General features: G+C 47.0%; 2 protein-coding genes and 1 pseudogene across 2 annotated transcripts; 1 reads left to right on the top strand and 2 right to left on the bottom strand.

The window, feature by feature from the left end:
• Positions 1–1,134: 1,134 nt before the first annotated feature.
• Positions 1,135–12,473, bottom strand: LOC115325907. The gene is made up of 4 exons (XM_042287961.1): positions 12,387–12,473; positions 2,479–3,446; positions 1,316–1,561; positions 1,135–1,217 (listed from the first exon to the last, which is right to left on the bottom strand). Exons 1-2 carry the CDS (start codon positions 12,414–12,416, stop codon positions 2,514–2,516), a joined length of 963 nt encoding a protein of 320 aa, XP_042143895.1. The 5' UTR covers positions 12,417–12,473; the 3' UTR covers positions 1,135–1,217; positions 1,316–1,561; positions 2,479–2,513.
• LOC121832951 overlaps positions 12,402–22,112 on the bottom strand; it is a 53,941-nt pseudogene continuing 44,230 nt past the window's right edge.
• Positions 14,133–19,104, top strand: LOC115325905. The gene is made up of 10 exons (XM_029986631.3): positions 14,133–14,762; positions 14,826–14,906; positions 14,983–15,042; positions 15,117–15,152; positions 15,319–15,396; positions 15,516–15,593; positions 15,713–15,790; positions 15,910–15,957; positions 16,077–16,154; positions 17,514–19,104. The coding sequence occupies exons 1-10, from the start codon at positions 14,535–14,537 to the stop codon at positions 18,492–18,494; spliced, it is 1,746 nt and encodes a 581-aa protein (XP_029842491.2). The 5' UTR covers positions 14,133–14,534; the 3' UTR covers positions 18,495–19,104.

The following is a 22,112-nucleotide window of genomic DNA, read 5'->3' as shown; positions in this document are numbered from 1 at the left end:
CTTTTTCAAGTGTGTCCCCTTTACTGGAAATCTGGGCATTTAAGTTTGACTTCCCTCTCATTATATTCTCTAAAATTGATAACATTTGGTAACAGCAAAAATTCTTCAGAGCAGTGACTGAGGTTGCACTAGCACAAAAAGTTTTAAAGTACATCATATGAAGATTCGAAATAAAAGTAAAAATAAAAATACAGTAGAAAAATTTCACTTTTATGAGCACCTCAGAATTTCAAGGAAGTGAAGAAAAAAACATCATCCTTCATCACCAATAATATAATAGCTTAATAACAGTTATAGGGAGCGTGTGGCATCAGGTACTATTGGAGCACTCTAACGGACCGGGGTGTAACTTCAATGCAAGCAATGTGCATGAGCTGCAGTTGCTTGCCGGGTCGTTGGAGTACTCTTATAATAGCTGGTGCCACGTGCTCCCATGTCCCAGCTAACGATGTACGTTATTGGTGACGAAAAAAGATTTGCTTGGTCAAGATGTGACGCACATACGCCCCACGACATCTTTGGTTGATGTTGCGTGCAAGGTGTCGAAGCCTTAACACAGCATATCGTGTCACTTCCTTGGCAAGTGCCACCGCATGCATTGGCTCCTCGTGGACATGCACCTCGTTACAAAAACTGTGTGCATGCCTCTCATAAAATGCTCTATAGGAGAGCACTGTGAGCACAGCTACACTCGTTCATACTGCCTCCCCAGTTACTGCTCTGAAGACTTTTTCTGTTCCCTGCGGGAGCTGGAGGACTAGCTCCGAGGGGTACACGAGCCCCCCGTTGTTCTTGAGAGTGATAAGGATCCCGCCACGCTGTCATCCAGCAGCATGCTGATGCAGGATGGACCGCTGAGGGTTTTGGTGAGTCGCCGGCTGACGAAGTCTCCAATGTATTTAACCACTTCTGAGGAGAACTCGAACAAGGTAGCCTCACCCAACTCATAGATTATGGCTAGGTGGTCAGCATCTTCGTCATCTTCAATGTCAGCGGTGGTGTCGATCGTCTCCTGGCTGATGGTCAGGCTTTCACCCTCAAGGTCTGCAGCCACGTTGGCAGAGGCAGGGGCCTGCACGCCAGCGCGCACCAGCAGCTTCCTGTAGGCATGCCGGAACTGGGCTGCTGACGGGTTGTTATTCCACCCACCCCTTTGCCGCACGCAGCTGAAGAACGTTTCCAGGTGGTCCTGGCTTGTTCGATAGGAGCACAGGTAGCTGAGAAAGTGAAACATGCGGGAAGACAATTTGTTTGAGAACATAAAACATACTCTAAAGCAAATAGAGAAGAGCATCTGCTCTGCTCCTGCACTAACCTGACTGTGCCGCTGCTTAGCAGCTGGCTTGCGAGGCTCTCCACGCTCTTGAGTGTGAAGGCGAATGCAATCACAGACATGCCCTGCCGCCCAGGACCACAGGTTCGCCGTCGGGCAGCTCCAGCTGCATGATGGTCTTGCCGACCCGCCTCCATTGTCCGGCTCCTCTCCTCGATGTTGGCTGTGTTGAATGGGTGCTTGTAGCTGTGAGCTACAGGGCTCCTCGAGTTTAACAAGTCGAAGCACCTGGATGACACAGAAAACCACAGTTTTCTGCACAGTGCTCTTATTGACGACCCATAAGTAGGGTTCCGTGTTTTAGGATAAATCCGGAAAACTCCGAAAAACACCCGCGGGTAAAATTTTGGTCAATTCGGATTTATCCTACAAACTCAGAATTTTGAGGCCCTCCACCCCCCCCCCCCCAAAAAAAAAATTATTGTTTAGTAAGGGACTGGATGAAGTCCTACAAGGAAAACCTACAACACAACGGACAGAGCAGGGGGTATTACCCCGCCACTCACAAAAAGTTATGTAAAAAGCAATCGGTTACTTGGCACCTTTTACAAATGCACACATTCCCAAACCCAGTGACATACAGTCACCTGTATCCCGGGTTATATACAGCAGATTGTAAATTATGCTCAGGTAGGGCCGATCTTCACCACATCATGTGGTGTGCCCCCTGATAAGTACCCAAAAACACACCAGCTCATTACCTCCCCTTCCCATTACCACCCCAGAGCAGTGGGAGACTGCACTGCTTAGCTCAGACCCGGATCTCCAACTCCGGATCATCCAGATGGCCGAAGACGTCGCCAAAGCCCAAGGCCTGGCGGCCTCCTGAGGAAGAGGATGACGGGCCCTCCCACTCCCCTCCTTCTTCTACTAAAAATGTGATTTACGATTGGAACACGCCCCTTCCTGAGCGGAACTTTCCGCTGAAGGAGGGCGGCGCATAATCCAGCTCAGCGGACGGCGGGGTGACAATACTGCTCGTTAGCCAACAGTAATCCGCCGTTCCGATAGCAGACGACCGTCTGCTTTCGGAACAGCGGCTTACGGTTGGCTGCATCTTTGGTGCACCTTTAACATTGGCCTCCCCATTGTGACAGAATCACACTTTCGTATTATAGAAATGCAAAACCATTCCATATACTTACCTCGTAAACTGCTGACTTGAACACCTGCTTGTCGCCTAGGAGGTTTCGAAGAAGCTTGAGGACGTGGCAAGCGTCGAAGATGAAGTGTACCTCCTCGGTGGGTCGGGTCGGGTGCTCAAATATTGGCTGGAGGCTCTCGTAGTTTGTTTCGTGGACCCGTCACCCGAGCAGCTTTGCCATGGCAACATTTGCCCCAAGTCCATCGCAAACCATGGCCTTGACATGGAGGCCACACTTTTCAACGGCTGCAATGGCGTCTTCAAGGAGGCTTTTGAGGAGCTTCCCTGATGCTCCGTTCGTGAGGAAGTACCCAATGGGAATCTTCCAGGGTGATGCAAGGCCCACCGCCATGAAGACCAGGGCCTCCGTTGCCATGGGCACCTCGTCAGACTCGTGCGGTCCCAGTACTTGGCCAAGATCGACGTAGCGAACCAGCTTGCCGTTGTGTGCCGACGCTGGAGCTCTCCCAGTGCTTCTCGGGTGAACCCAGGCCACCCCCCAAACACCTTCAGCCAGGACCTGAGGGAGCTCACGGAGGGCAGAGGGAAGAGTCTGCTTACATAGTCATATGCTTGTGGAGAGTAATAGTGTAAGGTGGCAGCAAACTGTTTTGTTCTTTCACTGTACCTCCTGCCGGACAATTTCCTTGTGGCATTCTTCTCAAATCCCTTGAGCAGCTCCTGAGGTATTTCCCCGAATGCTTCCAGTTTTAGTCGGAGCTCGTCTGTGAGCACATGCTGATCCCTCAGGCCCTCCACCAGGGTTTTGGGGTCCTTTATCTTTTGCTCTTTTCTTTTCAGAATTGTCTTGATTACGTGGATTTTCTTCTTAGCCGACTGTAGGTCCTTGGTCATGCACAGCCGCTTGATTTCTGGGGATTCTTGGTCGAAATTTGTGTGGTTTGTATTGGAAGATGGTCCTGGTGATCTGTCACCGGTGGTCCGTCTTGCTGGACGCTTTGTGGAAGCCTGGGAGGTAGAGATCAAGACGGCACAGTGATGTGTATACACTGTTTTCTTTCACTGGATGAGAGTTGAAGCCTGGATTAAAAAAAGAGCAATGAGAAACAAACACCACAAATGTTATACGTTTTTTCGGATTTACCACAATGAAGTGCAAGCAACAAGGGGATGGATGGTGTTGATTACTTTGTTTTTATTAAGACTGGTGCTTTGTTACGTACATAAAAAAACCACCCCGTTTTCTATTAGCTAGTGGCTGATTTCTTTTAAATTTTAGTAAGTTGTTATTAAAAGGGTCATGATTCTGTGAAATATCTTACAAAATCTCAAAATATATCAATATATTTTTTCCATATTTTTTCTCTTTTCTTTAAATCTGTACACTTTTACAGAAAACTATCAGTTTGATGCCCATAAACCTTTTATATGCGCTCTAAAGTGCCTCTTCAATATTACGTTAGAACCGCTTCTATTTTTTAACTTGCCTACATTTCTTCAAACAATGATGAACAAAAAGAGTTGCTGTTTTAATAAACTATGGTTTTGTTCCCATCTTTACGTGCATATTGTGTATGTGCCAACTGGCAAGCTAACTGTAGCTTTTGGCCTAAATACTAAAATCTCCTTGTATTTAGGAACTCAGAAATATCTGCAAAACGGAACAGGTGCAAGTGGGCTTTGTCATGCACATGAACAGGTTTCTTCAAAATTCTCACCCTGTGGGAGTGTTTATAAATTTTTTGGGGCATTGTAGGTGGTGTGGGTGAGGGGATACGGCCTTGTGTGCATTTCGTACAGAAAAGTCTGTGATGGTGTCGGTTTCAACCCTAAACTGTAAACCCCCTCGGTTCACATTTTAGGAAGAAAAAGGGACAATGTCAGACATTGTCTGCCCCTTTTTCTTCCTACTTCACAAGTTTCCGTTTTTCAAACCACAGTCTCAGGTTTCAATCATCATGTATAACTTACACCAGCTCGCCTGCACTTTAACCGTTTTTCTCAAGTAACTCCATTAGATTTCCACTCAAATTGCACGAAAATCTACTGAAGTGACTCAGCCTATTTTTTTTATGTGAACCATCGTTTTGTGCTTATTGCGTGCGTTAGACGGTTTTGGAGGTGCAATTATTTGGACTTCCAACACTTTAATCTGCAAGGTCTGGTGCCCTTTTACAAAAGAAAACTGATGCAAATCTTTTTTTCACATAAAGCAGTGAGCGCCATGATCGATGGCACACAGCGAAGCTTCTGGAGACTTTAAGCAAAACCAGGGAGAAAACAGAACTGACAACCACACAACCGAAGGGCACATGGAAACTGGAGCCACTGAAGAGAACCCAAGAGAGAAAATCGGAGCCCAGAACATCAGAGACGGGTGCTGGTGGTAGGAGATTCCAATTCAAAAAGGCATACCCCTGGCAAGTGTCTAAAGATGAGGGTGGAAGTCGTTCCACTTCCGGGATAGGGTGCGGGTGAAGTAAGTGCAGCAGTGGTGGCTGCGGAGCTAGGCCTGAACACCACGCTCATCATCCACACCGGCCTTTTGAAAAAGATAGTGCGGCGTCTGGCCAGACATTCATACAAAAATATTCGGTGGACAGAATCTTGTGGACAACGCTCGCCATCCAAGCCGTTACATATACCAACGACGCGCTCACATACAGCGTGGCCGTGACAGTGATAAAAGGCTTGGACCGACACCAGTACGAGTTGGAAAAGTGGCTACTGGGAAGAAGCGGCTGCATGGCGAACGCAGCAATCACGGGAGAGATGGGCTGGTCCACGCACCAAACAAGGCGAGGTCCAAGGTACACTACATGGGAAGATTGAAATTCCTCCTGCCGGAAAGCATCACGAGCAGGATGAATTACCATATTAGGTACAAGGGAATAAAAAAAAACTGGATAAAGGAGCTAAATGCCAGATTCCAAATTCAGCGGGAGAAAGGCCAGGGAACAGGCACCCACGGACAGAGAGAATGGACCAAAACAATTTGTGAGGAAGTAACATAGGCCGGAACCCATCAGTGGCAGAGGGCAACCCAAAAGAAACAGAGCCTCGAGTTCTACCGAAAGCACAAGAGTGACCTAGCTCCGTACCGCCGGCAAAGTGGAGACAGAGAAAGCGCCCTGCTTTTCCAGGCAGGAACGGGCTGCCTCCTGACCCAGGGCCAGATGTGCGAGTTGTACGGGGACGACCCAGCCTGTCCACTATGCGGAGAGGAAAAAGACTATCGTATCAACCACATCGTCAGCCAATGCAAATGCCTCGAACACACCTGGAAAAATGCCTCAAGCTGCAGCTTGGAACGGTTCCTGGGACTTGGGGAGGGAAACGGAAGACAAAGAGCGCCGCGTGGTGATGTGGAAGTGACTTTGCTGCAACATGAAAACCCTCAACGGCCGTGAACTTCAGAAGTGAACTTTCATAAGGTAAAAACTATTTCATTACGACACCAGAGGCACTCTTCCAGAGTACCCGCCCTTATCTATAAAAAGTCTTGGTTCACCTTTACTTACCTACTTACCGAGGAGCTGGTGTGGGGAAATTTGCCAAGTTTTGCCAGGTCTAGTGATTTCTCAGTAGACCTACCGGTTTTGCATGCTGTCTGCTGATTCCCTGATAAGAAATAAAGTCTACTGACTCTTTTTAATGGTTGAAAAAAATTTAGGGATATAGCCAGCAAACGCACGAAAAAGCATTCAGAACGAAACCATACTTATGTATTGCTCGATTCATTCATCTATCCGTCCAAAGCCGTACACGGCCAATGCAGCCGCGTGCGCGCATGCTTACGAAAACGACACGACTTTGGTTTTGCCTTTCTTCGTGCACGCATAAAGTGATCATATTCCTCAGACCCCAAAGCAGGACGGGGGGCGGCTCAAAGTTGCGACATATAGTTAACGTTAATGAATCACACTTTTTATTGTTTCAACCACACTATGTAGCATTACTTTCCCTCCAGTTTGTTTTCCTCTTAGCCAGTATATACATCTAATGCTTTTTGCTAGAATGGATCCTTTTTAATAGTCCATTTTTGCTGATGTGTCCATGGTATTGTTCGCAGGTCATGTGCACATTCACCTTGAGCATTAGCAGTGCCTTGAGTGTTGCCACTTGAAGCTGTCTATTCTCTGCAATCCATATCTTGATCAACGAAGACACCCTCTCCACTTGTGCATTCGTACCTGGCAAACACAAGCAGTACTCAATGATTGCCTTCATGTTGCCGCAAGGCACATCATTTGTTTTATGAAATACTGAAGCACTTCCACCCATAGTTTCCCAACCAGTCTCCTTCTGGCTCTTTCATTTTTCCAGCTTTTTGACCGCGACATAACAAGAGACGTTGCATGCCTCATCAAATAAAGCGTTCTCCTCAAAACAGACGTGGCTGGACTAAAGTGATGACTTGAGCACTTTTCTGAACATCGTCCCAAAGTGGTGCTGTGTCGAGAGAGGCTTAGGAGAGACCGCTGATCTCATCAAACAACTGGTTGCACTATCACTCGAGGTACGACAGGCATGTCTGATAGAAATTCCTAACTTCTGTTACCGATCCTCTTCAAACTTCTTGTTCCTCAAGCGCAGTAATCATGGAGGTCACACTTGACGGCAAAAATCCCTGCTGCAGTCTGTCCTGGACTTTCGTTTGCAGCTGGTTTAGGGCTTTGTGGACCTCGATGGCAGTCTTCAAGTCACCTTCAATCTGCAGCACAGTCGCATGGAACAGGGCAGCTTGGCTGTGTAGGAAGTAGAGACCGAGCTCTCCGCATGCATCTTCCAAAAATATCTTGATTAAAGAGGCGCATGTTGTGATTCGGAAAAAGGAAAACAGACAAAATTATATAAGAAGCAGGGCCCATGTGCGGTAAAATGACGAGATCTCACATGCCAATGAGATGTGGTGAACGGCGCAGCGGTGTGAGAAAGCCCCGGAAAGAAAGAGGCACCTGACACTTTGGAGTTCTCAAACCGTACTTTCTTTATAAGGGGTCAACAACATGGGGCTCAAACGCCCGGGGCGACTGGCATGCGGGCACGGGCCAAATGGTGGCTGATGGTGACACCTATCTACAGTAGATCACTTGTACTAGTGGCAGTTGGTAGTGCCATCTATTTAGTGTGGAACGTAAATAAAAAAAACTGAAATACTACATCTTTCCATTCCGTAAAAAAAACAATTAGACCCATATTTTTCCCTTTCTTAGGAAAAAAAATGCAGATTTCTTTATATAAAAGCAACAAGATGTGTTATTTTTCAAGACAAAAGAACAATTATGCAGAGAAGAGAAAAAACTAGTGTAACTGAACAGCATCAGTTAAGAGTATTAAATAAAACCAAAATTAGAAAATGCATTGAAAAAATGATGCGACAAGAAATTGCAGTCACAATAGACCCCTTGCGTATAAGGGCGCCCCTAGTGCCGCGCACAGGAACTACGACCAGCCGCCATGTTTAGGTCGTCGCAGCAGACGACGCACGCCGCAGGATTGTCGCCGGCCGGCATCTCTCGCCGCGCGCAGACTTTCGCAAGCTGAGCCTTGCGCCGAGCTTCGTGTCAGCGGCTGTGTTACATTGCGGTAGACGATGGTTGAAACGTGCTGTGTGCCACTGTGCCGCCAGCGTGGCTACCGCGACGAGAACAGCAAAAAGGTAAGCCGTAGAAGTTTCTAAACAAACCCACGTGCGCAGGCGCGCACGCGATTTTTCACCCGCGTTTCACGCACCTGAACAGCCCGTGCGAGCTAGTTCGCTGCACCGTTGCCGGTGGCGCGGTACGCTTAACGTCAATAATCGTTTTCAGTAATGGATCACGAGCGAACAATGTGCTGTAGCGAAGGCTAGAAGCGCGAGCTCGTGCTGCCGAGGTGCGCCGTAGAACAAGAAGCTCGTGCTCTTAGATGCGGCACGTCGTAAGGTGAAACGAAAGTATACAAAAAACTTCGCACTGACAGATCACTTCGTGCGAGGAGCATGTGCAGTGCCTGTGAACGAGAGCGTTTCCCGAAGGCGTAGCGTATGATGCGGAGTCACTGCTGACGCTAGGACGCACATTCTAGAAGCCTCTGCGATTGAAAATCTTGAAGCGGAGAACGTGAACATATTTGCCGACCTGTTTTCCTCGTGGCTCGACGTGCAAATCCTTGCGGACGAGATGGTCCAACGGCTCACGCCAGCCAAGTTCAACAGGTTTTTGGTTGAAACAAGTGAAGAAAAAATTTCAGAAAATGATTTATACTAAACTCGTAGCACATTATTATGCTTTAGGAAGTGTAGTACAACTTAGCCAGTTGCTTCCCTCGTATTAGTAAACAAGGTTTAGCAACATTTACAGCATATGTGAACTACGGGTGACTTGAGTGATTGTTGGACATCTCTAATTACAGTTCTTTTCTCGAACTAGGTCACATTCCACAAGTTTCCTTCTGGGAACAAACTACAATGGAAGTGGATCCATGCTATCAGAATTGACCCTGGTGCACACTTCAGCATTCAGCAAACAACCAAGGTGTGCTCAAGGCACTTCACGCCGGACAGCTTCGTCCCCAATGTGGCAAGGGGACGACAGTACTTGAAGGAAAATGCGGTGCCTTCTCTTTTTGAATTCACCAAGAAAGTCGTGCCTCGACCGGTTCCCAACCGACAACCCCATGCAGACCAAATTCCTCGAACGAAACAGCACAGATGTGTTTTGCAGCGATGAAATGGCATCTCACCCAGACCTAAATGATGTAGGAACGTCAACAAGCCAAGTTCCAGGCTGGGCGGTGAACACAGATGCACCTGCAAGCATCAGTTTGACACAAGGCAAATGCAACTGTGCCTGCACAGAAGAATTGACTCAGATGAAGCTGCAGCTGAAAGAAAAGGATGCAGAGCTTGTCAAGCTAAAGGATCAATGTAACATTCTTCTGAACTACAGCAACATCCTGAGCACAACAAAAAGAGACCTTGCACGAGCAAAGGAACAAGTAGTGTGTCTAATGCGGAGGAACGAGGAGCTGAAGAATGAACACACAGCTAAAATGCAAGAGCTCGAAAGAAAATTGTCCGAGGCAGACAAACGGAAGAAGACATTTTCGGCAGAAAGATTTAAAGACGACGACAGCAGGATCCAGTTCTACACTGGCCTGCAAAGCTACGGTCATTTTAAAGGATTACTGCTGTATGTAGCCTCAAAAAGTGATGGTGCTAATCCGGATCACCCAAGTAGGGAAGCAAGAGGTCGTCGGCACAAGCTATCTCAAGAGGACCAGCTTTTCATGACGCTTGTCAAGCTGTGACTTGGTCATTTCCACATGCACCTGGCACACATCTTCAACGTCTCTACCGGCACTGTGTCGAGGGCTTTTGGAACATGGGTTAACCTGCTCTATGTCCGACTGTCGGAGCTGGCATGGTGGCCACCACGTGATATTGTAGACTCAACCATGCCTGAGGAGTTTAAGGCACGGTATCCAACAACACGGGTGATTATTGATGCCACTGAAGTTCGGTGCGAAGTCTCCAGTTCTCTGGTTCTGCAGTCGGGAACATACTCTCCATATAAATCGACAAACACTCTCAAGGGACTAATTGGAATTTCACCGAACGGACTTGTGAGCTTTGTTTCAGAGCTCTTCACTGGGTCAACTTCAGACAGAGAACTTGTGATCAGAAGTGGGTTTCTGGAACAAGAGTTTGCACCAGGTGACACAGTCATGGCTGACAAGGGATTTAAAATCAAAGGTCTTTTGGAGAAGAAAGTTATTGGACTGAACTTGCCACCGTTTCCGACGAAGCAACAGTTCAGTGTTGCAGAGGTGCGAGAAACGGCGGACATTGCTTCTTTGCGGATTCTCGTAGAGAGGAGAATCCAGCGCATTAAGACTTATCATATATTTGACAGAATTGTTCCCCTCTCTCTTGGTCCCATAGTTAACCAGATGTGGACTATTTGTGCTCTTCTGAGCAACCTTAAACCCTCTATTTTAAAAGAAGTGGATTGAGCCAATGTATACATGTTTGTTTGTTTATTTGTACAAATCAATATTGAGAATTGAAACAGAAGCTTAAGGCTGAGCAGCCTTAAGTCCGTTCTACTTACAAAAATCAAAAGAAAAAATATTTACATGTACAAACTTTACAGGGGCAGTGAAGTCATTTTTGAGATAGTCTTTTTATGGTGATAACTCAATCTACACACTTTAAAGGGGCCCTGAATCATATTTAAGCGTCTACCTTTTTTGCGGTTTCCACGTCTCTTGGGGTTCGGGCAAAACAGCGGGCACGGAGAGAGTAACTAAATATCAGTGTGTCATATTTTAACCGGACGACGCGGAAACCTCCTCCACCGACGAGGGCGACCCGCGGTACCGAAAGCGCGCAAAATGTGATGTCTTTGGTCCTGGGCTTATTACTGGTCAGAGCCGCTAAAAGCTTCTTTTTAGTCGAAACCCAAAATATAAGTGGTGCGAACCGTTTCAATTATTTATGAAAGTAGTTTTTGTTCAGTATTTTAGATCAGAAAAGAAACGAATGCAGTTCATAAAGTATGGAAACAAGAAATAACCCGTCGACATACCCGCCACCAAGCGGTGGAAAAGGCGGCGCATACTAGAAAGCAGTAGTGGGATCAGGCGTCGACACGGAAAGGTCCCGGATGAATGCGGTGGCACTGCGGTCATATGGACAGGAGGATCCGACCGGCTCTGAGCGTTCCGAAGGCCTTCGGCGAGAAGCTTTGTCTTAAGGTTTGGCCGTTTCGCGGTATGGCAGCGCAAAGTGGCTCCCATTCTGAACTGATCTTTACCCCGTGTTTCCTGTCGTTTGTGGCCAATGAAGTGTCATGCCGAATTAGTATTTAATCGCGCAGCGAATGCAATGAGAGCCGCTCCAGCTGCCCGCTGCACACAGCCTATCCAGAACATGCTTTAGTGGCGCCCTCTCGCGCCGTCCACAAGGAGTGCGGCAGCCGTGAGCGCTCGATAAGCTCACTACCCCTCCTTTAGTTCACGACCACTCTCAAGCAACCAAGGACGTCATGAGGAGGTTATTTTTTGCTTGTTTTTGTAATTTTAATTTGCCTATAACTTTTAAAATAAAGGGAATTTCGAGAAAAGAAAAGTTGCACTAAATTACTACGTTCAGTGTGCTCAGGTTCGGTGCAAATTAAAAACCACTAAAAAAGTCCTTGCAGGGCCCCTTTAAGGATTCTAAAACCCCAAAATTACAATCCTGCTTGGCCTGTTTCCCACTAAAACGTTCTCAAAGATCACCGACATGCCCTTTCTCATGGGATATTTGTTCAGAGTGCGTGGTTGACGAACGCGATTGTCGGCCAATTGCAAGCGATGGCTTCCCCTGCGGCCAGAAAATAGTCATCAGAATGTGTGCGTATGACTCTTTTCAAAACGAGTTAGAATAAAATTGCTTAGGATCTATGCTTATTGTACGACTTTCCTGGGGCCAGAGAATGTGGACCGCAGTTTTGTATACTAGAACTTGATATATAAAGTAGCTAACACCTTGCAAATTATATAACAAAAAAAAATTACCTTCTTTAAAAATGACTTCAGTGCACCTTTAAGGGGGCCCGGTAAATTTCACCAGCTTCTCTTTACGACTTTGCTGCAAAGTATGGCAGAAGAGTAGTGAAATAAAAGTTGTCCAAGCACTCTTTTATGTCCTCCCAAATATTCTTGTCAAACCTGATCCTCTGAATGGTTAGGATGTTGTCCTCATAGAGAACATAGTCTACCCACTTGAGGTTTGTTACCCCCATCTGTCCTACCACTTGAGCAAAGTGGGGGTGCTCTGTCTTGATATGCGGACGGTTAGAGCTGTCAAAAGCAACACTAATGTTACTTGCGAGCAGTGTGTCACAATCTGCATTCCTCAAGGAGTAGAGGCACTTTACTTCTACACATCCCCATGGTGGTTGTTCTGTCGCGTCGTACACAATTGCATCTGGAGTTGCTCCGAGCCATGGTTGGTCAGGATCCACGAACAGCCCCGCACTCGACAGATGGACGTCTCGGCCCCTGCTCTTTAAAACGTGCTCGTAGCGTTGCAGTGCTTTAGGCTCGTTGACAATCCCATACCTAAAAAAAGTAGATACACAATACAAAAAATTCAAATTAAGTAATATACAATGTTTATTTCATTCTTCAAACTAGATCAGCACGTCGTTAGAAGTTACCACTACAGAACCATTGGTTTTTCATCGTAAGGCATAAAATACTGTTAAATGAAAGACCTAAGACAGCATGCTGTGGGCCTCTCTCTATCAGTATGAAAATAAGACTATTTCATGTCGGACAATTATGTGAGAGGAGCGGGTGGTTCAGGCTGTCGAGTGTCACGATTGTGGCAGTTATTGGTAAAAAAAAATATGGTGAAGAAGGATAGCGGGTACAAAGGTATCTGTTGCAGCATGCCAACTTGTGGCAACAGAGGTTTCCCTCGACTGGCAGGCAGCAGAGCCTGCCAGGATACAACTGTTATAACCTGTTATAACATGACACTGCTGGTGTACTACCACCAGTGTTGCAATAGGGGAAAAGTACATTCAATTCTGACGTCACCAGGCAGAAATCGAGGGACCAGAATTAAAGACGTGGTTTCACATAAAGCCGCTCAACGAGTTTTTTTTTTTTTTATCGGCGTTTCTTTTACAAGCAGCGTCAAGGGTGCCAATGCACGAGACATATATCTTGAACAACCCTTGGAAAGAAGTAACGGCAATGCACTGCCAGAGCTATCAAAACGCCATGTTATTTCATTAAGGCATGCACCTCGCACATTCACAGAACAATGAATGACTGTACTATTAAAACTGACAGAAAGCATGGATTTTATCGAGCGGCTTTAGGTACACATACTGGTCGAAGATATGTTCCAGGCACCATTTCTCTGCCTCTCCCAGTAGGCTTTGTACAATCTACTGGCAGCTGAATTCGTCCCCCCAGAAAGCTCTCCCATAGCATTAGCAACAGTTTCTGGACCAAAGAAACCTAGGGGAGGTCATGCAACATGCAAAACATTGTTTCTGCGAATTTGCTTAATTGATTTTGAAATGCTACGCTCACCGGATGCCAGGAACCCTGGACAAATCCTTTGTTGAGGTCAGGTTTGCCAGTCCCTTCTCTGTCCACTCGCCGTGACGATGTACGGTGCCAAAGTTCGATGCAGTCAGGCGGTACTGCCTTGCCTGAAGCCAGGTAGCACTGTCGCGCTGCCTCCGCGAGTTCTTCTCAAGGTCTTGTGCTTCAAGTGGCGTCAGTGTTATTTTCTGAAACAAGCAGAATTACATTAACAAGTTTAGACAAGAACACAGTGATGTGAACACAAATCTTCTCTGAAACTCCTGGCTTCCTGTCTTTGTTAAAACATTTTTTCCAAATTATTATAGACCAGAGGTGTACAAAGCGGGGATTGCCGAGTATTGCCTTAGGGTCGCACAGCCCCAGAAAGGTTCTGGAAAATGTATGTGCACGAAACAAGCACAGAAATAACCATCCCTGAAGTAAAACCGAAGGTAAACGTAACGGGACCAGAGTGTGGCCCTTATTGTACTTCATCCCACTAGTTGCTTGCAGTGCAGGTGAAGGCAGTGCGGGCCAAGGGGAGAAAGGGCAAGCACTACGAAGGGAAGAAAAGATAAACCTCTTCTCCTCTCCAATGTTCTTAGTGCTCGCCCTTTCTCCCCTACTTGTGAGACAGAGTATGAGTATGTCAGGGGGCAGGGGGGGTTACCGAACGGCATTGTGATGCTTGAGGTGTCGCAGTCTGAATATGTCTTGGCATCTGTTGTGAGCTACCACCCACACCAAAAAATGTTATTTACATTATCTTAAACTATAGACGTTTGCAAGCGCCGTTCCGTCTTAGCCTCGAACCGCGCGCCGAAACGACGCGCACTCTCCAACAGGGCGTTCTCTCCCCCGTCGGCGCAGCTAGCGGGGACGTCTCTCCGCATTTTCACTTCCCGGCAACATTGTGCCGTTTGTTGACTTTACGCTCGTTGCTTGGCGTGGGGTCTGCGCCTTTTCGAAAGTTTCTTCCTCGGTGCGCCTTCTTTTCCGTCACTTCGTCCATAGTGCACGATGAATAATCCTACAAGGTCGTCAGGAGTGCACTGCGCTGTTTTCGGTTGTTCGAACAATCATCGCAAGAGGAACAATCAGAGACAGCAATTGTGCGCTGCTCACTTGCAAACGCCCTGCGAGTGTGGGATAGTTAAGTTCCACCGTGTCCCCAAGGATCCCGAACTGAAAAGAAAGTGGCTCTCCGCGCTGAACCGCAAGGACTTCAAGCCTACGGAACACACCCGGGTGAGTTCGACATATCTTTATCACTGTCGTGATCTTTTGCGTAACGCTCGTGCCTGATTCCAGGTGTGCTCGGCGCATTTCGTGACTGGGAAAAAGACGGGCGAGGATATCGTGCCGCAGCTTAACCTCGGGTATGCGCGGAAGGTAAATATGCCACTAATCGCAATAGAGTCCCATTTCTGATACACGCAGTGTGCCCTAAACGCTTGTGCACTGACAGGTTGTCGTTCGGAGACGCCGTTTGGTGCGTGACGCAAGTGAGAAACCGCTGATCACTAAGGTAAACGTCTGCATGGCTGATTGTAGATTCTCGCTTTTAGTATGTGACCTCAACGAATGTGATTTCCGTTGCAGAAGCAAAGACTCTCCTCACAAGCTAGCTCTGGAGCTGTAAGTTGACCCACTGCAATATAATTGTTATCGCCCGCGCTGCCACAGGGGTTGTGCCTGACACGAAGTCATATTAGCTTCAGAGCTTGAACTTCGCATGCATAGGATGTGGTGTCTAGCACTATTCTATTGCAATGACTATAAAAAGTTGCTGCATTCCTTTCAGGTCACCGACTGTACGCAACCCGCCGAGCAGGTCAACGTCTCGGCCTCGACGTCACAACCAACTGCTGCTGAGCACACGGTAGGTTCAAGTTAAGCTAGAGTTGATGTGAGCAGCAGCATGATCTGCTGAATGCGATAAACATATCTTGGGTGGTAATCTATTGCACTGAGCATGCAAAGCTGATGCGTTCCTTTCAGGTCATCGACTGTACGCAACCCGCCGAGCAGGTCAACGTCTCGGCCTCGACGTCACAACCAACTGCTGCTGAGCACACGGTAGGTTCAAGTTAAGCTAGAGTTGATGTGAGCAGCAGCATGATCTGCTGAATGCGATAAACATATCTTGGGTGCTAATCTATCGCACTGAGCATGCAAAGCTAATGCATTCCTTTCAGGTCACCGACTGTACGCAAGCCGCCGAGCAGGTCAACGTCTCGGCCTCGACGTCGCAACCAACTGCTGCTGAGCACACGGTAGGTTCAAGTTAAGCTAGAGTTGACGTGAGCAGCAGCATGATCTGCTAACTGCGATAAACATATCTTGGGTGGTAATCTATCGCACTGAGCATGCAAAGCTGATGCATTCCTTTCAGGTCAACGTCTCGGCCTCGACGTCACAACCAACTGCTGCTGAGCACACAGTAGGTTCAAATTAAACTAGAGTAGATGTGAGCAGCAGCATAATCTGCTGAATGCGATAAACATATCTTGGGTGGTAATCTATCGCTCTGAGCATGCAAAGCTGATGCGTTCCTTTCAGGTCACTGACTGTACGCAAGCCGCCGAGCAGGTCAACGTCTCGGTCTCGACGTCACAACCAACTGCTGCTGAGCACACGGTAGGTTCAAGTTAAGCTAGAGTTGATGTGAGCAGCAGCATGATCTGCTGAATGCAACAAACATAATCGCATGCGCATCACTACTGTGTGATGCACGATAGTAGTCTCAGGCTGGCAGTTGTACTGCAGTGACTAAATTGATCAGCGACGGCTTGGATCAGGTTGCCATACCTGGCAGACCGACCTCGCGCTGTCTAAACCCCCAAACGTCCAATTTGCATTTTTTTTGTGGTAAGGGGAACATTTTCATATACCAAAATATGTAAAGCTACAGCCCAAGTACTTCCAGCAAAATGACTACCTACCGAACATTGCCAGTAACTGCTTTTATAGCTTTCAATGGAGACGCCGGCACTGCTGGGGAGCTCTGTACAAGCAACCTCGGAGAGTGGCTCCTTGTAGTCTTGCCGCCTTAGCAGTTCAATGAGCCTCAGCAATGCTAAAGCTTGTTTAAACAATCTTTCTTTGGTGGTACACTGGCTGCCATAGACGCCCAAACGCTCCGATTGAGCTTTGATTTATAGTGAAATGAGGAGTAGCATAAATTGAGGAGGTTGTCACTTTAAAGAAACAGGGGACGGGGTGATCGAGAAAATAAGAAAGAAAATAAGATTATTCATGGCACAGTCGAAGCCAAGAGCATGAATAAATGATCAGGGTTTCATCCCTTGCATAGGGCGGAATAGCAGAGCTAAAACCATATTCCTGCGGGGCACGCCAAACCTCTAGCTTAACTCTCAACGCGGCGGTAGCAGAGAACGCTGTAGCAGACGACGCGAGCAGCAAGATCCGACTGCAGCACCGTTAGTTCTCGTGACCGCCGCCCGCGCCACTCGGCTTCGCAGGTGAGAATGGAGAGCTGTGAAACCGAGCTTGCTCCAGTAACGTTGCTTATGGCTGCCCGTTGCCTGACCATTGTTGCTGGCCACATTTTCCAACATCTTTGAACATCGTCAGGGCAGCGTCTCATGGTTGCGAAGAGCAATTTCGGAAAGGGTCTACTTTCAGTACAGTGCTCCCCTCTTTGTCCTCCTTGGTTACGTCACCTCACCCGTGACTTGGAAGAGAGTGTTAAAGTTGAGGGGTGCAACACACATGAATATGTTTTATTTTTAAATAATAAAAACAAACACACAGAAACAAAGAATCTTTTGTTATCCATCTGTTGTACGGCCTCTTTAAACTAGTTACTTTACTTCTATGACTATTAAACATGATTCGAGACAATTTAAGCACAGGCTTTTTCATTTTTGCACCACTTCGATAGTTGCTATATCTCTTTGTACTGAATATTGTTCAGTTGCTCTCCAACAGAAGCAGCCTACTTTTTCAATTGATAAACTCTGATTTTGTTCACAGACAACTGATCACGGCCAAGTTCGCCCGGATGTGTGCCACCAGGGGATCCAGTGGGAAGACCCGTGTCTTTGCGACCATGCCTACTCGAGGCCCACTGCTCCAACTGCGACGTTTGGTCCTCATGGTGGTCGTAGCATTGAGGCGCGGGACATTTTCTTTTACACCGGTCTGCATGCAGATGTCTTTATGGAGCTGGTGAAAGTTGTACCAGAGTTTGCGACCACAAACTTCATGATGTCAGTAGAGCAGCAAGTTTTACTAACTCTGATGAAGTTGAGGCTGGGCCTTGTCTATGGCGATTTGTCTAGGAGGTTTGGGGTTTCAGTTTCCACCGTAGGCAACATTTTCCGTGCCATGCTTGCCACACTTGGGCGGATCCTAAGGAATGTTGTTGTGTGGCTCTCTCGAGAGACAATCTTCAGGAATGTTCCGCAGTCCTTTGAGGAGAATGGTTTTGCAGGCACTACTTGCATTTTGGACTGCACTGAGGTGTTCTTGCAGCGACCAAAAAAATTGCTCGCTCGAGCACAGACCTACAGCTCATACAAAGGCCACAACACTGTGAAGTTTTTGGTGGCTATTGCACCTCACGGATCAGTGATGTTTGTGTCCAAGGTGTACGGTGGACGAGCGTCTGACAAGCATATTGTGAGAGACTCGGGAATTATTTCCTACTTTCAACACGGGGATCAGGTGATGGCCGACAGGGGCTTTTCCCTCGATCCCGAAATGGAAGCAAAGGGTGTAGTACTCAATGTGCCAGCCTTTACTCGAGGGAAGCTTCAGCTGTCAGAACGAGAAGTGACAGAGACCAGAAGGATTGCGTCTGTTCGCATTCATGTAGAACGGGCAATAAATAGGATCAAATCCTACAGGATTCTGAAACAGGCACTGCCCATCCAGCATCGCAAGGTTGCAAATGAGATAGTCTATGTATGTGCAGGGCTATGCAACCTAAAGGGACCTTTGATCAAGAAGTGAGCTTTTTTCTTGAGAGTTCTGGAGCAGTGAGGTCTGCATGGCATACCAGTTCCGAGTTATCACTTCTCTATCCTAGAAGCAATTGAAACTTCTACGAAACTGTATGCATGGAACTTTTCTTTTGTAATTGCCACTTCTTGCATTGCTTTTTTTGCCCCAGAGTTCCTTTAGATTACATTTATCTACACTATGTGAGTGTTTTTTATTCAGTATTCATACATTTGAAACATACTTTAACACTACATGCTCTCGCATAACACAATGGCCTTCAAACCCAAGCTACAAACACGCCCTGCATAGACTCCAAATGCTATGCGCATACGCCTTCTAGTAAAAGTGGCTAGCAATATTTTGTCAGATAACCCAAGTTCAGTTCCGCAATCTTGTCTGTTCTTATTTTTAGTAATGTGTTACTATTTTTTCGGGCATGTTCCTACCGCTACCTTACGCAGGTCCAAGAGTCAACTGTGTATTTCTGTTGTGTATTAACGATTGCACATCTGCCAAGATTACATATTTTTCATTATCTTTTGTGAAGGTGTTGTGTGGATAGAGCTAGAGGGCCTGTCATAGTCACAGCATTGTGCTTGAAACTGTTTTTTTTTTTTTTAATTTCTTGTTTCCCCTCTTACCTGAAAACTGTTGTACAAGCATGGCCCAGATTAGTTCAGCCAGTTGTGGCTAATAAACAGTGGCTTGACTTGTGTTAAATAATAGATTTTGAAGTAATAAGCCATGTTGAAATAACAAACTACAGATTTTGAAGTAATAAGCCATGTTGAAATAACAAACTACAGATTTTGAAGTAATAAGCCATGGTGAAATAACAAACTACTCAATCAATACCACTGAAAACCATGGATAAGCGAAGCATCACACACATTGTATTGCACAAAACGACACAGTACACTGACCTGCCCAATCACATCTGTGCAAGCTGCTTGTACACATTTGAGAGTGAAATCTTTCCAGAGTTGGTGTCATCAACAAATGCCGGCAAAAGGCTCTTAAAGTAGAAGTTTCTGACCCTTGGCAGGTGGCAGTTCATAAAGTCCTTGCTGTATTGCACAACTGCAACCTCGTCGTGACCCTCGGACCACACATAGAAGTGACAGACGAGCTTGCCAGTGCAGTGCATCGCAAACTGAACCTGGTGGTAGTACTTATTTTTTCCTTTGGGGTCCAGCACGAAAACCCCATTGCCATTCTTGCGGACATCATAGGTTCCAGATTCTAGTAACGCTGAGCAGTTTGGTACATTAGGACACTTTATCTCCAGAAGAGCATCAAGTTCATCGACGATTCCATCAGGGCTGGCTGCGAGCCATGGCAGCTCAGGACAGACCACCAGTCCTACTTGTCGAACAGCACAGTTGTATCTGTGCATGAACTTGCTCCTAGCTTTGGGTTCGCTGCGGCGGCCATGCTCGGTTGCTTTGTTCCCTCGAAAAGTCGGGTGAAGAATGTCCTGCACAGCTTTGGAAGGGTTGGTTGATGCCCTCATAGGTACCTTTTTTATCATGGACGATGTTAACCGCATGCGGCGGCTCTCGTGCCAGAGTGTGCAGTTGCCTTGCTCTGCCGTTCTTTTGCAGAGTAGGTCCATGGCAGGTGCATGGATGGCTACAAGCTCGTTGTATGCCTTTGAGCAGGCGGAACAGCTGTTGGGAAGGGTCGTTGCATCTTCATGGCTGCTGTGATCGAGTGAAGGCATTGTATCGCACTGAACCGCTAAAGGGGGTGCAGGGTCTCGTGGAGGCGCCATCAATGTCTCGTGAAACAAGGTCCCCGAGATCTCCATGAGCCCAGCAAGGGGGCCCTCCTTAATGTGCTGAAGGTGCTCCTCATGCGTCTCATACCGAATCCCATCTACAGTCCCCTGAATTTCTGAGTTTTGTTCTTCTCCAAACGAAATGTTATCTAGGCTTGCTGCAGTTACATTACGTTTTGTGCCTCGGTTCCAGGCAGCAGCTTCGTCAGTGCAAGATGTGCCGGTCATCCTGTTCGTAAAAGCGTGTTCTAACTTCCACAAAATGGCTCCCACATGGCTACACACCTTCGCTTGTCCTGCCATGCAGGAACAGCCTCCTGTAACCACCCGGCCAGTGGAATGCATGCATACCCACGCCTTGTGTGGTGCAGCATTGAAGGATTGTGACCTGCCCACTTCTGCCTTGAGGTAGCACAACTGGTCACTTATTCGATGACCAAGCACAGTTCCCACCAGGCCACTTGACAGGTAATTATACGAATCAAGGCTCTTGTAGGCTCTAACCTCCTGAAGATCGCAAGCCTTGGAGTGAAGCAAGTAGAAGATGATGTCCGGCTTTTCTATGGGTGGCCATGATTTCATATTGTCTTCCCAGATTGACACTTCCTTTGGATGAACGTAGGGCACAGATCCTGGAAGAAAAAACAAACAATAAATGCTTGGAAACTTTTGTATAAGGACAAGATGAATAGTTGACTTCTGAGATAGAGTGGAGAAACTGTCTTCAACAATACGTTACTTTGCAATAAATTGTTCTTGTTGATTTGGCACAGTTCATGTCTTTCTTCACAGAGCTATTCAATAAGGTGTTTACGTCATTTGTGACCATACGGGTCAGTTTTCATTAAACACTGCCTTTGAACAGAATTTGTGCTAGCAATTGGCATTAATGGAAACTGCTTGTGTGTTGCACAGCAAAAAGAATACTTCTGTTCGCCGAGAACAACCTGCTCTATCGCTTTTTTTTTTCTGTCACTGTGCAACATAGGCATTCAGCAGCGTGGTTTAAAAAAAACTGCATATGGCGCATTGTTTACACAGAAGCAAAAAAGAAAAAAAAAATTGGACGTCTGAGAGTTGTTTAACAGCCTGAGGGTGGTCTGCGAGGTATCGCGACGTGGTTCATTAAGTACGGCTGCTAGCCTGAGGTCTCAAAGATGCATCAGGCAGTAGCGATTACGCGTGCCGGTACTATGCTCGCCCAGGGGCAGGGGCGGGGCCGCACTCCGGATCCCTAGGTTCTGCAGCGTAAGCTTTTACTCCGCGAGCTACGACCCGCAAGCAGGCTCGGCCACCGTTTCCCCCATTGTTCGCAAACCGCTTCGCAATAAAATCCATAAAGTGACGATCCACAGAAGCGAACATTCCGTCATGTACGAGACTTTTCGCCCTCGCGAATATTCAGGTCCGTATCGTTTCGTCGAGACTCGTTTCATCGACAGCACGCTTAGGGAAATTTCGTCGCGCGTACATCACTGGGACCCGCTGCCGACTACCGGCGGCAAATAGGCGGCTCATTAGAAAAAGTAGCTAATTCGAGCTGTCAATGTAACGAACTTTCGATGAAACGATCTGTGGGTGAACTGGTTGTCATCGCGAACACTCCATCGTGTACAAGTAATTATCATACCGGAGTGGCGCTGAAGTGCGCGGCACGGCGGCAGTTAAAAGCGTGAATGGCTAGGTCTTGGGATCCTAAAGTCCTGATATGCATTGCTAATATTGAAAATGAGTATTATCGTGCGTTAGGCATTGCTTAACCGACACACTGCATGTACTTCCAATGCTTCTAACCGCGTCGCTGCCCCTGCGATCCCACAATGCGCCCTTCTGGAGCCCAGGAGGCA

This window comes from Ixodes scapularis, unplaced genomic scaffold (genome assembly GCF_016920785.2).
Source record: "Ixodes scapularis isolate PalLabHiFi unplaced genomic scaffold, ASM1692078v2 PGA_scaffold10__122_contigs__length_95168666, whole genome shotgun sequence".
NCBI lineage: Eukaryota > Metazoa > Arthropoda > Arachnida > Ixodida > Ixodidae > Ixodes > Ixodes scapularis.
This window is presented reverse-complemented; position numbering and strand designations above follow the sequence as displayed.